The sequence below is a fragment of the Centrocercus urophasianus genome, unplaced genomic scaffold (assembly GCF_019232065.1).
Source record: "Centrocercus urophasianus isolate 14NV4802_14NV808 unplaced genomic scaffold, USGS_Curo_1.0 seq_10, whole genome shotgun sequence".
Taxonomy (NCBI): domain Eukaryota; kingdom Metazoa; phylum Chordata; class Aves; order Galliformes; family Phasianidae; genus Centrocercus; species Centrocercus urophasianus.
Window position 1 is genome coordinate 50,097,622 of NW_024884142.1, and position 14,981 is coordinate 50,112,602.

The 14,981-nt window shown below is 40.2% G+C and overlaps 1 protein-coding gene across 7 annotated transcripts in view; it reads right to left on the bottom strand.

The window, feature by feature from the left end:
• The window catches only part of NHSL1 (NHS like 1), a 164,321-nt gene that overhangs the window by 11,911 nt on the left and 137,429 nt on the right, over positions 1–14,981 (bottom strand). For 4 of the 7 annotated variants that reach the window (XM_042812798.1, XM_042812790.1, XM_042812827.1 and 1 more), the window contains exons 4-5: positions 13,494–13,686; positions 8,426–8,557 (exon numbers count right to left, since the gene is read on the bottom strand). In XM_042812798.1, coding sequence (XP_042668732.1) covers positions 8,426–8,557; positions 13,494–13,686 — 325 coding nt within the window. The remainder of the gene's footprint in view (positions 1–8,425; positions 8,558–13,493; positions 13,687–14,981) is intronic. The other 3 variants (XM_042812818.1, XM_042812810.1, XM_042812835.1) reach the window with 1 other exon arrangement.

A 14,981-nucleotide genomic window follows, 5' to 3' on the forward strand; every position in this document is an offset into this window, starting at 1 on the left:
ATGAATTATACTTTAAAATGTGTGAAATACAAAATTAAAGCACGGTGTTATATCTAAAACCCCCGTGCTACTAATTAAGAGGCCAAAGACTCCTCACGCCAATCCAAACCAAGCTCTGTTCCCGTATGCATGACTGTACCCACACTCCTGCTGTGCCTGAGCAGCTTGCTAATGAGGAAGCAAAGTGAGCGAGTGCAGGATGCTGCTGAGCACCAGCCCTTACCCTGTGCTTAATACCAGCACAGATGTAGCCTGGGTCCAGTCTAATGCAAGCATGGAAATGTAAATTGCCTCAACAGCACAAAAACTTGACAACCCTGGTTGCCAAGGGAGGGCAAAAGAGCCCAGAGGTACAAAATACCGGCTAGATCCTGTCATTATTTGGATGTGTTTAGGGAAGGGGCTTTTCATGGTTGGCACTATTTTACTTTACAGTAACTAGAAAGTAAATTGTTCTTGTTTGTTTATTTTCCAAAAATTCTTGAAATCAAACTGCCTTTGGTGGCACTGCAGTTAGAAGATGGACAAACCAATTATATGAAGCAGCTCAATCTCTTAACTCAATATTACATCAAAATTGCTACCTTTATCAGAAAATCTCTGATTAAGTAACAAAGAAGTTACCAGATTTCCATAACACCAAAGTGCTGGAATTCACTTAGAGGTTTTAAAAAAATATAATCCATGAAACCATCTAGTTGGAACAGACAGCAACAACAAACAAACAAACAAACAAAAACCAACCCTGCAGAAACAGACATCAGGATGCAGGTGCTAAACATGACTAAGTCAGAACTGGCTGCAATATGGTGGTGTATGGGAACAGCTGGGTCATGGTCTGAACCACTGACTGAACACCCAGAGAAAAGACCTTGGAATTGCCGTGAAGGCAATTCAAGAACCTGGCTCCACCCCTTAGGACCCCATTTTCAGGATGGACTGTCAGTGATGAAGGATCTCTTGCTAAAGATCCCTCCTGTGTGGAGTCTTCCTGAGAGTCTTGATTTTTCAGATACAGGTGAACATCCTTTTTTTTTTTTTTTTGTAAAATCTTCTCGTTACATACATCTAAGAGTGGCCCTGCTGCCTTTGTAAGCAGTATGATAAATATGGCTGAAAACTGTTAATGTACTACTTGTCTACATTTTATCTTGTGTCCATCAGCACTGCAGTCAGCACTATGTCCACCACAGGATACCTGAATCTAAGATTCCTTTCTTCTTCATTACACTGCTTCCTGCTATACTGAAAATGTTGAAGTAATGTCTCAAGTCTTCCCTAACATGTGTTCAATACAGAGCCTGGAAGCAAAGGGCATCCAGTACCTGGAACCCAAGCAAAGTATACAGTATATTTAACATCTCTTGCGTGAGAACACAGAGAAAAGGTTCAAATGCATACCACAACTCCAAGCACTTGATTCAAGATAGGAAAACTGGTGCAACCTGCATGTGCCTAACTGGTGGTAAATGCATATGATGGGGACTGAGACCAATTCTACAAACTCGATGGAAAAAAGAACAGGTCTACAAGTAATCACCAGGGTTGGGTACAGCTAAGGAAGGCTCCCTGTGACTCTAGCAGACCTAGTGGCACCAGCAGCTTGCTGCAGCAGAAAGGTCCTGTGCATTGAAAGGAGGACAGAAAACTGAGGATTTGAGAGGATAAAGTGTGTGCCGGTATCACAGCTTGTATCACTTGTTTCAACTAGTACATAGAAACAATTCCTTTTCCCAGACTACTTCTGACTAATCATTTCTACTACACGCATTTGTCTCTTGTGCCATAGGCACATTCCTAGATTTGTTCCTTTCATCTCTTCTTCTCATGCCCCACCTTGCAATCTTCCAAACCTGGAGACCTGGCCAAGTTACTATTCAGGCACCACTACTTCACCAATGTTACAAAAAAAAATAAAAATAAAAATAAAAATCAGAAGTGCTTTACCCTAGTTTTCATACCAAAGATTTTTAACAGATGCTTAAAAAGAAACAGACAAATACATCAGGTTCACAGTAATTTTAGGAATTCTGACTGTGCACCATGCATCTGTACTCTCACAGAGGGGAGAAAAATGTTGCAGAGGATCGTGCAATACTTTTCCACCCTATTGGCTAAAAAACTACCCTGCAATCATCTTGCATATCTTCCCACAAGGGAAAATTCTGATGAAAATATAGAGAACTGGAAGTTTTATTGGTTCTGTTCATTTCACCAATTGAACATCCAGCCTCTGGTAAGCAATATATCCCTGAAACACAACACTGTCTTTCATTCCCCATTATTCAAAAGCATATGATACTTGCTTATTCCAAAATACTCTGCTTGAATAGTACTGAAGACAAGCAAGGTGGACAAACTATAGCTTCAAAACCAGTATCAGCTAAAAGGCAAAATAATGGGGAGTTTCTTTCCAAAGAATGTTCAAAGTTGTAATTTGAACCAAATGCCCACATTTTTTAGGATGTAATATTTTCTTCTATAACTTTTCAAGGGAGAAGTTCCAACAGTCCCAAGGGACACTGGCCGGTAACAACAGGGGTTCTGAGCTGAGCCACCAGAAAGCAAGTGAAGAGTTCATTCAGATGTTAGTCATATCCCACAGTGACTGACAGGAGGCCTCACAAGTGGGAATCTCTTGTGATCTACTGAAAATGGGAGGCAGGGAAATATGCTGATGGGAAATAAGCACATGAGATCATACTGATCCTCTAAATCCTTATGCATAAGGAAAAAAAAAGGGGAAGGGGAAAAACACTAGATGGAGTAAAGAATAATGGCCCTAAATTATACCATAAGGTGAGAAACAGTAATTAAATCACATGCAAAGCATGAACTTCTAAGACACCCCTTTAAAAATGAAAAAGAAACTTTCCTTAGAAGAAAAAGAAAGCAAGATGCCTGGCAGAGGAAGAAGATATCCAAAGGCAGAAAACTTGAAGCGTTTTCGAACCAGCTGTTTTCACAGAATCAAAGTGGCCTGGGTTGGAAGTGACCTCAAGGATCATGAATCTCCAACCCCCCTGCCACATGCAGGGCCACCAACCTCCCCATTTAATACTAGACCGGGCTGCCCAGGACTTCATCCAATCTGGCCTTGAACACCTCTAGGACAGGGCATCTAAACCTCACTGGACAGCCTCTTCCAGCACCTCACCACTCTCATAGTAAAGAACTTCTCCCTGACATTCAAACTAGATCTTTCCTCCCCCAACTTCAAACCATTTCCCCTTGTCCTGCAGTTATCTACCCTTTCAAAGAGTTGATTCCCCTCCTGTTTGTAGGCCCCCTTTGGGTACTGAAAGGCTGCAATGAGGTCACTCTGCAGCCTTTTCTCCAGACTGAACAAGCCCAGCTCCCCCAGCCTGTCTTCGTAGGGGAGGTCCTCCAGTTCTTTGATCATTGTGGCTCTCCTCTAGACTCTCTCCAACAGCTGTCCTTCTTGTACTGGGGGCTCCAGACCTGGACACAGTATTCCAGATGGGGCCTCGCAAGAGCAGAGTGGAGAGGGACAATCATCTCCCTGTCTCTGCTGTCCACTCCTCTTTTGATGGAGCCCAGGATATATTTGCCTTCCGAGCTGCAAGAGCACACTGCTGGCTCACCTTAAGCTTTTCATCCATCAAGACCCCCTAGTCTTTATGGGCAGGGCTGCTCTCAAGGGCCGCTCCTTCCAGTCTGTATAAATGCCTGGGATTCCTCTGGCCCAAGTGCAAAACCTTGCACTTTGCTGTGTTGAACCTCATTAGGTTCACCCGGGCCCACCTTTCAAGCCTGTTGAGGTCCCTCTGAATGGCATCCCTTCCTTCCACTGTGTTAATCGCAAACTTGCTGAGGGTGTGCTCGATTCCATTATCAGGGTCACTGATAACGATGCTAAAGAGCACTGGTCCCAAGACAGACCCCTGGGGGACACCACTCGTTCCCGGCCTGGATATAGAACCATTAATCACCACCCTCTGTCTGCTGCCTTTCGACCAATTTTTTATCCATCAAGTGGTCCACCCATCAAATCTACATCCCTCTAATTTGGAGATAAGGACGTGGTGGGGCACCAATTTTTTGTCATGAGGCACGATTACTGGAAGATGAACTGCACTGCGTCACAGAATAGATACTGTACTGTGGGACCTGCCTCTCCTGCAAGAGAGTGAGTCCTGATCAGCAGAAGCCATTCAACGCTATCTGGGACTGCACAGATGCAGATCTCTGGAGAAACACTTGCAAGATGACTTGGTTGCTTCACAAATTGAAAGTTAGTCTGGGACAGATCCTAGAACACTAAATACAGAAAAGGGACCGGAGAAACAGGAAGGCAGTTGGCTGCTTTTATTTTGATCTGGAGAGCTGGAACACCTAAGGGAAGCTGAAGATTATCAACAGTTGAGAAATGAGCAAAGCCTGTGACAGGTTCTCCCATACATCTGCTCATCTGTACCAAAGAGAAGGGAAACACCTTGACTGAAGGGAGAACAGCGTTTGTATTAAAAGTAACACCTGAAGAAGAGAGCTAAAGGTGATGGATAATGCAAACAGAGCAGAGAAACTGAGATTGCACAAAAGTGTAAACTAAAACATTAAAAAATAGCAAAGAAAGCTCCTTGGCCTTTCTGAAGCTTTGATCCAACACTGACTCAATTGACTCATTTACATAACTTTCTGTGTTCTACTGAACACTGAATACATATGTTCTATAAGACAAGATAATTCAGAAGTAGGAAAATCTACTTTTTTTCTATTTTCTGTGTTAGACAGGAAAAGGATACTTTGTTCTTTCCTCTTATTCTGGTGTTGCTCTGCTAAATAGCATTGAGATGCTCCTGCTGTTAGAAAATAACTCTTCAGAGAGTAACTGGCATATTGAAATGAGGAGGCACCTAATACTCCTAATCTGCCTCAGAACCCCATCATGGTGCCTTTTATTGATACAGCATTTTTTGTGTTCAGCAGAGAGAGCTGTTCATTGCTGGAACACTCTTGTGACAACATGGCTGAATGTTGTACCAATAACTAAAACTAAGAATTTTTAAAGATATTTTCAGCATGTGTTTCATGAGCACTATTAATGATCCCTTTTGGTATGTTTGCCTAAATTCTGTGAGGGTACCGTGGCCACTGAGCTCATGCCAGCAATCAGCACACAGTTCCTCTTCTGTTTGGTCTTCCCTGTTCCAAAGAGGCCAAAGCAGCCAGGGGAGAACCCCAGCAGCTTGACCCAGCAGAAGCGCCCCCAGGCCCTCTAGCAAGAAAGAAAAATATTTCAGGCTTGGTTGAAGCTTTGAGGTTCTCTCAAGTTTCTGCTTCCTTCTGAAGAATAAACAAGAGGTAACAAGAATCTGCTGTATGTGTTGGTTATTCAGCCTGTGCACAGCAACTCTGATGTATCAAGGGATTTTAATCTTTGTGTAAATATTATAGCCATTCACAGCAATGCTTTAGAGGAGAAACAAAGAGATTTATTCAGCTGAAACCACAGGGAGAATGTCAATAGGCACAATGCAATTGCTTGATTTGGAGTTTAGTCCGGATCCTTGTTCCGATCAAATGAACTGTGGAATGTTTTAAAACAACTTGATGTTTGTTTTGGGACAGTGTAAGAGAAACAAGGAATGGACAGCTACAGAAATATTTGGGGAGTGACAGGGGAGGAAAGGCAGATAGAGCACTGAACAAGGATGAGAGAGATGTAATTTATTCCCAGCCTTGCCAGTTGCCTCGTGGGTGATTCCAGCAAAGACGCTTTGCTGCAGCATTCCTAGTTTCCCCACGAAGACCCTGATAACTGTTCTCTTTCCAAATACACTTTGTTTGTAGTGATAGAAATCAATATGCTAACAGGATGCAAACTACCATCAGAAAGATTTCCTGGCATATATTTTGTATTTTGCTGTCTGGACGCTACACAGATTCCACAGAAGCAACACGAAACTACTTCAGGCCAACTTCCACAGTAGGGCAGATGGCTAAAGCACTGTGTGCCTGCCGGTTGTGGGCCAGTGAATTGGACAGAGAGAGCTCCTACAGTGAGATACTGTCAGCCCCAGTATTTCTGCAACTTCAAATAGGAGCCAAGGAAAACCTTCAAACAGTGCTACATGAAATGTGTTCAGTATGAAATGAAAGAACAAAATCAAGACCACAGAACCTGTCACCCTTTGCAAACAAACTGGCAAAAGTCACAAATTCTGAAGATATTCACTGAAGATTTCTTTTTAACATGGAAGCCAACTGCATTCTCAGTTCATTTCACCAGATGATCTTTTCAAGCACCATCAGTCTGAACAGTCACAAACATAACCTCCAAGCTTCAGAAACACTGTCAGCACGAAGTATTCTCCTCACCACAGAAGTATAGCTGTCGGTCATTTCAAAATTCACATGCCTGAGAGAGCATCAGGAATCTCTGCAAGTGACAAAAGGTAGTTTGGAACAAAGAACTCTGCTCTGCTTTTCTCTGCTTTCTGCCCTCAAGCTAGGTTCTACCTATGTCATGGATAATCTCTACTGAAAAGTGAAAACTATGACCATGGTATGTATGTCATTTTCAGAATACCATGCTGGCCTCAGTAAGACTGCAACAATCCTGAAAATCTATAGTTCAAGCTATGCTCAGTGTCAATTTGGCATGTGAGTGGCACAAAGGTTTTTACGGAACGCAAGAGAAGTCATTTCATCTCAGCTCTAGATAAAGAGCAAAGAAATTGAGTTGAAAATGGAAAATGGAATATAAAAAGTATCCGTCCTGAACAGATAAGGGAAGATCAGGACTGCCTCTGCTATTCCTTAGCTAGCTGTAAACGTGCTGAGGAGTTACCTCATCAGAAGACCTAAAAGAGGAAAAAGTGATCTTTCAATAAGAATAATCTTATGTTATGTTTCACGTAGCTTTGTTTGCTTAGAACGAGCCTACTTTAGCTCTTGAGATTGCTTATAGCTGACTGCAAGGCTGATAAAATGCTATTCTCTCAGGGAAGAAATTCAAATTTCAACCTGAAGGAAGACTCTAAGTCTGGAAAGTGTCTCCTGCCAGGTAGCAAGGTCAACTGAGGACAGCCACGTAGCAAGGTCCACTATGGACAGGAAAAGGGACTTCTACATTTCCAGGAAGAGTTCCTAATGACAGGCAGCAAACAGTATCCATCCCACAAGAAGAAATGGACAAAGACACCTCATAGCTTTGGACAGGTCTCAGAGCAGCAGTTAGATACAAAATCATTACGTGAGATCCAGTGGTAACAACATTTAAAGCTGCCACGTGAAGATTCAAGGCAGAGTTAAGATAAGTGAATTTTCTCTCTGGAGACAGAAGATTCTCGTGGCAGGGCACTGTTCATTACAGATGCTGATGGAGCACAGTTCCAGACACAAACTGCTCTTCACGTACTTGCTTATTTTCAGTCTCACTCTATGTTTAGCTCTCTATCTTATTCAAACCCATCCAGAAACAGAAAAGCAAAATGTAATTTAAGAGATGCAAAATGCAAAGTAATGAAATATATTGAAAGAGTCAATACATGACATACATGTGACTTCACATGTATGACAAAAAAAAAAAAAAAAAAAAAAAGATAAAAAAAAATTAAAGTTATGTTCTGCCAGGCTATTTTAAGATATTCTTTCTCTACTGCAGAAAGAGAGAAGGATGGAGCGGAGGCAGAAGTTCATCATCTTCTCTATAAAGTCATCATTTGGGTAAAATGTAATATCTTAAAAAAACAAACAAACAAAAAAACCAAACAGACAAAAAAAACAACACCACTACTGTCAGACTTCTGCAAAACGTGTGTGAAAAGCTGCCCAAATTCAGACTATTTCATCAGCTCTGAATATCTTGTACACTATTAACTGTGAAAAGATTACAGACTGAGGTAGTGTCAATGCAACTGATTCAGCATTTTTCCTTTGATACATATGAAATAGATAATGGTAACATGTAAATTATTTGAAATCAAATAATGTTGACATTTAAGTGGTTGCCAATTAGATCGAAACTAAACTGGAAGTTTTACAGATTTTCACTGTTGATGCAACTCTCAGCAGATCCAGGAAGGCATCAATGAATTGGTTTTCCCCACTGGATAACTCTGCAAGCTGAAACACCTACCCACTTCATTTTTGCTCCCATTAACATCTTAGGGGAGTGGACCAAATCTCCATAAAGGCATTAAAGACCACAAAACTTACATCACTGTAGATTTCTATTGTACCAGTAAACCATTTTCCAAATACCACATTCCCTTCAGCAGAAGGAAGCCCACAGATAAAAGGCCCTTATTTCCAGGTGGCAAGGAGGCACCTGCTTATTTGGAACTGTAATTGGCTATCAGACTGTATTGGTTTCATGAGCACTGGTAATGTTATTAGTCGAGTAATGATAAGCAGTGACAATGAACAGTGGATGGAATACAGTTCTGATGAGCCATACCTAGCTCCTTTTGTATGTTGTCAGGGATTCCTGTTATAGTCTTTCTCCTTTTGACTTTCTTCGGCCGTCTTACCACCGTGTCTGTGTAAATTAGAGACCGCCGAATGCTGGCTTGGCGGTCGAAATTCTCCCCTAATACATGGTAAAATAAGCAAAGCAACATTACTTCCAAGCACGCTGACATCATGCACTTTCTTCCACTAGCTTTGTTGTAGAAATGAAAAAAAGGCATTAATAAATGATGTTAGCTTGATCCCACAGTGAAGGTTTACACTGAAGGAAAAGATACAGCACACTGTCACAGAAAGGTTTTAGACACATGTATACACTGCTCAGTACTGCAGGTTTCAAAAGGAATTTGACTTCCCCTGGGTCCAATTCACAGATGAAAGAAGCTAGAATTCTATAGGTGAACAGAATGCTTGCTTTAATTTGGCCCTCTAATTTGTGGGATTTGTGGGTTTGCTGGCTGCTCTTGTTGTTGTTTCTTCTTTTTGGTGGTTGCAGGAGATGGAGGTTTTTTTTGGTTTTTTGGTTTTTTTTTTTGTTGCTTTTTTAAATATTGCGCTGTGGAAAAAGCAAATCTGTTCATGAAAATGAAAGACTGCAATGGTTTATAAAGGAACAGACATTGCTACTAGCAACAGCTACTACAACTTCCTTACAGACGTCCATCATTAAATCAAATTTGTTTTCGTTCCAAGTTGCTCTGAACCTGTCAAGCGTACCATATTTTTGGTGGTGATCTCTTAACACAAATACAAGTAAGTTCTATGGAGCATGCAGAGATCAAATCGGTTTTAGGAGCTTATGAATATTTCAGTTAGAGTGGAAGCTGCTTAAAAACGAAATTTTATAAATGAATTTACATATACGCAATGGTAAGAGCTGAAAAAAATGTGTAAATGCATGTTGCCAGATAAAACCTTAATATGACCATGGGCTGTATCCTGATGGGACCCAGAAGCACCACTATCATTAAGGTTGAGCAGCTATTCTTTAGGAATTCACTTTTGTTGAGAGGTTTATAGTTTGGCCATTTTACAAGTAACAAAATAAGATTTGCCCTCTAGACTGAGCTCAAACAATTCTCTACATTTCTAAAAATATACCCATCCCCAATCTCACACATAGTTTCCTTACGAGAAGTTAAACATTTTAAAGCAGTAACAAAACATCTAAAGTGTCCTTTAGATGACCTACTTAAAATTGACCTATCAAACAGAAAAAGTTTGATATGCATGTATATATTTTTGCCTTTCATGCTTTCTTGAAAATTCATGACCAAATTATTTACCTCTTAAAAGTGATGAATGCACAGTAACTAATATGTCATAAATATTATCCTCGGTAGACTACACATCAGTGTGATGTGTGTCATGCAGAGAGTGTAGAAAACTACTAAAACAGTTAAAGACACAGTCATAAGGTAAAGCATAGCATACGGAATAATGAAAATACAAGGAAAAATACAAAGCAGTTTCAACCACCATTTTGTAGATATAAAGACTGACTTTTTAAGGGTCTTGTTCTCCAATGAAACGCACTTTGCTGGGCAGAATCTTTGCATCTACAAAGAAGTGTCACTTTCATCTGAGTTTCTGACTGACTGAAATGAGGGCAGATTAAGGGAGAAGGAATCTCATGGGATCTTGAGATATCGAGCTATGAATCCCATGGGCTTCACAGAAGCCCCAAAACACTGAGACAAAAAATCCAATGTCTGGGGCATTACTGCTATTATGATATTATCACCCATATGGAGTCTCAGTTGGGACTATTAGATAATCCTTTTATATAGGATAATAACTGGCCGCATTATAATGAATTTAAAGAATTCAAAAGACAATGTTTGGCATCTCTAAATACTGATCCCTTCAAAGCCAGCAATTATGCCTGAGACAGTAAGGGGCAAGAAAACTAAAATTTGGCTTTGAATACTCCCAACTAAAATACTATGCAAAATGCTAAGTAAAGGGGTGCAAACAAGACGATGGTCTTTTATGCATTGTTTGAGGCACACCAACAGGATGACCTTGGGAAAAGTTATTGTGTCAGCTGATCTACACTAACTTCTCCCCCCGTGCTAACAAAGAGCTAACTCAACCAACCCTCCTTCAGATGGTTTCAAAATCGCTTTTTCAAAGACACTGTGCAAATTTATAGGATTTCAAAGTAGTTGCTTCAAAATCTCTAACAATCAAATTAAAAACATTTCAGTCTATGCTACTCTTCATAGTTATCCTGTTTTTAGAAAATACTGACCTTAACGTATTATTTAAAGATACTTTTCTTCCATTGGGTTTGTAACAAATAGTCTAAACATTCCTCATCTAGTTTACTCAGTTCTCCCTCACATGTAGTCAGCTTTCTTGGATTCACTGGAAATATTTAAGTATGTGTTTAAATCTCACTGAAGTCAACCAAGCAGGACTTAAGCAAATGCTTAAACATTTTCCAGGATCCAGCCTGCTGCCTATCAGCTCCACCACCACCAGACTCCTCCATCTGGAAAGAAAGTTAGTTCCAGAAAACCCAGTACAGGAGACACCATTACACATCTTTTAACCCACAGGATAATGTAAAAGCAAAGACTGGCCACCACTGAAAATTCAGCCCAACTCCTTCAGGCCAGAATAAGCTCAGCCCAGCCACCCTCAAAGACTGAAACATCCTACAAATTGAATGTCTAGTCAGCAGCTTGTCAGCCTAATGCAATGCTCCTGCACCTTCAGGCTGTCCAAAAGATTTTTACTACCCCTGCATTAGCTGCAATCTGCTTAGCAAGGAGCCCCAAAAGCTGAAGTAGTGGAGCATTTGTTGCACAGCCACGTGACAGGCCATTGTAGCAGGATCATTACTAATGGTCTGCTGAAAATGCTGTCACCTCTTCTTCACGTTTTATTTAATGCCAGGAGTAATAAATGGAAATGTTTTGACCTCTCTTCTGGGAGAGTAAGAAAAAGAGCAAGCAAAGGAAAAAGCCGAATCAAAACAAAAACCAGCTATGGTTTGTTCCTCAGCACATTTAACAAATGGCACAGAATTTTTGGTCTTTTTTTTTTTTTTTTTCTTGCCTCACATAGTAACATAAGGAACTTCACAAAATACAACTACTCACAGTGTGGGAGGGCAGAGGAGGGGAGCAGATTGCAACTTTTTAAAGGGGAACAAGGACAGCAGCTTTTTTTGTATGTGTGTGGGGCTCAGTCTGTTTTTGTCACTTCTCTTGATGCAAAGCAGCAATACAGCTATTTCAAGGCAAAAGGAAACTGGTTTCCAGAGATCAGCTCTCATACTGAAAGAATAGTCTTCCTTCCCCATCCTTGCTTTGTATGCCTTCCTACTATCCTGATTTTAAGGAATGAATGCCACACAACACATTCCAGGAAGTGTAATAAACGTGTACTATTTTCACCAGAAAAGTTGAGAACTGCTGCACTTGCTGGGGGCAAGCCAACTCATGCAAGGGGCACAAGGCTTGCCACAACATTTGAATTAATCTGGTTGAAATTGTAAGTGTAACTTATGCTAATGCATTCATGTTTCCTGAATGTTTCCTGTGACACTGAATTAAATTCAGGACAGCTACTTGATCTCTTTTACCCCATTTTTCTTTCCATCTATTTACTTCACCCATATATTTTCATTACACAGGGTCATTAAATGAAATGGCAGATTACCCACTCTGTAAGTAAACCATCTTCCTGCTGTTGCTACATCAAAACCATGCTGAAAGTTCATTGATTATGTCCGATAATTCACTCTTCCCACAACTCTGCCTTCTACACCCATATCCTACATTTCCTAGATAACACAAACAACTCTAGTTACATTTCAGCACTGCATGTTTTCCTTCTATTCATTTTCCAGAGGTGGAGTGTTCATAATCTTCCACTGCTCTCAAGTATTTCCTACTGTCTACTTAACGAAACATTTCTTACTGATTTTTCAGAGCTCTCTGATGTTTATCACTGGCCTTAAACTACATCTTAAAACTTAATCATACACCTTAGTATGAGAAGTAGTGCTCCACTGCTAACAAAACAATAATTTATAAAAATACTCGTTGGAAAAAAAAGAAAAGAAAAGATAATCACATAGAACAAGAGATTTCCTAACTTACTTTCAAAACAAAACTGAACATAGCAAGTTATTGATTGTAAGAGTGAGCATGGAGCCAGAGAATGCCATATGGCATTTGAATTAAATTGGATATTGAATATCATCCCAGTTTTGGCAGGCAAATGGTCAATTATTTGAATTAACTAATAATAAACAATGTTGATACTGTACAGAGACAGAGAGATTATTAAATCAAAGTGATTATTCAATCTTTCATACAAATTCTATTTACACACATAAAAATATCTATGCAACATTAGACTTCATTGTAATTTAAGTTTCACTGAGTAGGAATTCTGCAACAGTGAAACCAAAGAGCATTTTGAAAATGGAGAATCAATATACAGCTTGCATGCAGAAAATGTGGGCTACTGTCATGTAAGTTGATTGTCATACCAAGAGTCTCAACTGAGGACAGCCTCATTAACCTTCTGTTCTTTCCCTACTCTCCTCGACACCTAAAACTCTTATTTTTGACGAAAATGAGGCTCAAGAATTCTCTTCTCAAATTTTGTAACATTTAGTTTTCAAGATACAGAAGTCTCTGATAACCTTCCTTAAATAAAGATCCTAGAAGAAAATCCTGAATATCATTAATATTTTACAAAACATGATTTTCCATTATTTATCTTTAGTGAAGCCTACGGTAACAGTAATTTGTCAATCATCTTGTATTTAATGAATATCTAATTTTGTTTCAAGCCCACATTGTGTAGACTAACTTCATTAATGTTCATTTTAAGGAATTTCAAGTTTTTCTCATTAAGTGCAGACAAAGACTATTAAATGCAAAATATTGTTTTCACAGAAAGGTGCAAGAAGTAATTTCAAATTCATGCATCAAATACAGAACATTTGAGTGTTAAAATACCACCTAATGGGTCTCCTATAATCCCTCCCCTCCCTAACCAGCATAATACAATTTCTAAAGTGAAAAGCCTACCAGTCACATTAATAGGAACCACATCTGTTTGGACTGCCTGTGCTTGCTGCCTCATCTTCTCTTCTGGTGTTGGCAGTGGAAGCGACTTAGTCCAGTTGGTTTGTGTGTTGATATCTGATAACTCACTTGAAACTGGAGTTTTAGGCCTTTTGATGGTGATAAGCTTTTCTTCTTCTGGGGAAGAGACAGAACACTGCAAATAGACATACACGCAACAGTGTTAGTTCTCTACTAGAAAAACAGAGGACTAAGCATTAAGGTACTGCTGCTGCAGTCAGCATGATGGCTTGTGGATACACCCTCACAAATAACACACACTAATTTACAAGTAACTTTTTAAAACAAATGAAAAACCAACAACCACCAAAAATCCAACAGCAACCAAAAAACAGAAACAAAACAGAGGAAAAACAACTCTAGACTGGATTTACCCATGACATCTGATCAGGTTTAGAACCATATAAGTGAAAGAGGAGCAAAGCACAGTAAATAATTATCTTACATGTTTAGATTGTTCCTTCAGCAACCAACCCTTCTCACTTTTAGAAATAATGGAGAGAGCTTTACCTCCCCTTCCTCTCTTCTCCGCAGTGTCCCATTGGGAAGATGAGGTTGAGCTCTGCCATGATGTAGCTACACTAAGCTATGAGGTGGGTAAGGAAGACATCTATTAGGAAGAGACACATTTGGGGAGAGCTCTGTAAATGATTCAGCCAATACACCTGACATAACCATCAGCCAGGGATCAGTGTGGAAAAGTGTTGGCTTTGGAGAAATTCAAGCTTTGCTTGTTTTTAAAGGATGAAGTGGTTAAAAGTATTAGTATACATACAGTGGCCATTTTTAAAGTTGTTCCTTAGCAAAAGTGTTAGATATCACATCTATGATGGATATTTTTCTTCAAATAAATGAATAAAACCTTTCTGCATCAGAAAAAGAGGTTGCAACAGCTTGTACAAATCCTTCCACCATCCAAACTTATAATGCCAAAAAAGACATTTCCTTTAGGGGAACAAATCTGTTTTCACTGCAAGGGACCTCAGGTTATCCCAAGAACAGTAGAGGAAGAAGGACTTGGAGGAAAAAGAAGCTCCTCTTCCTCCTGCCTACGGATACAACGAGGAAGAGGACAAACACTTCTGAGTGTGGAGGCTGTAGGGACAGCAGAGACCTCTGAAGCTGTTTATCACACCCATTTCAGAGCTGGTTGCCCTGGCTGCTCTGCAAGGTGGAATCTGCCCTCTGCCCCCAAATCAGGTTCCTTACTACCACCTTCTCTTTGTTTCTCCCACTGCCTGCAGAGTATTACCCAAAATGGGGCTGCTGGCACTGGATTACTACTCTCCTCACAGTTATTCCCTGGCTGCTTGAGAGAGGTGTAACCGCTGTTTGGAACAGATGGACTTTCTCTGTCATTATTGTCTAGGTGATTTGCTCTCTCCTGAAGCTGACTGGCACACAAAGGCGTGACGAAACACCACACTGCAA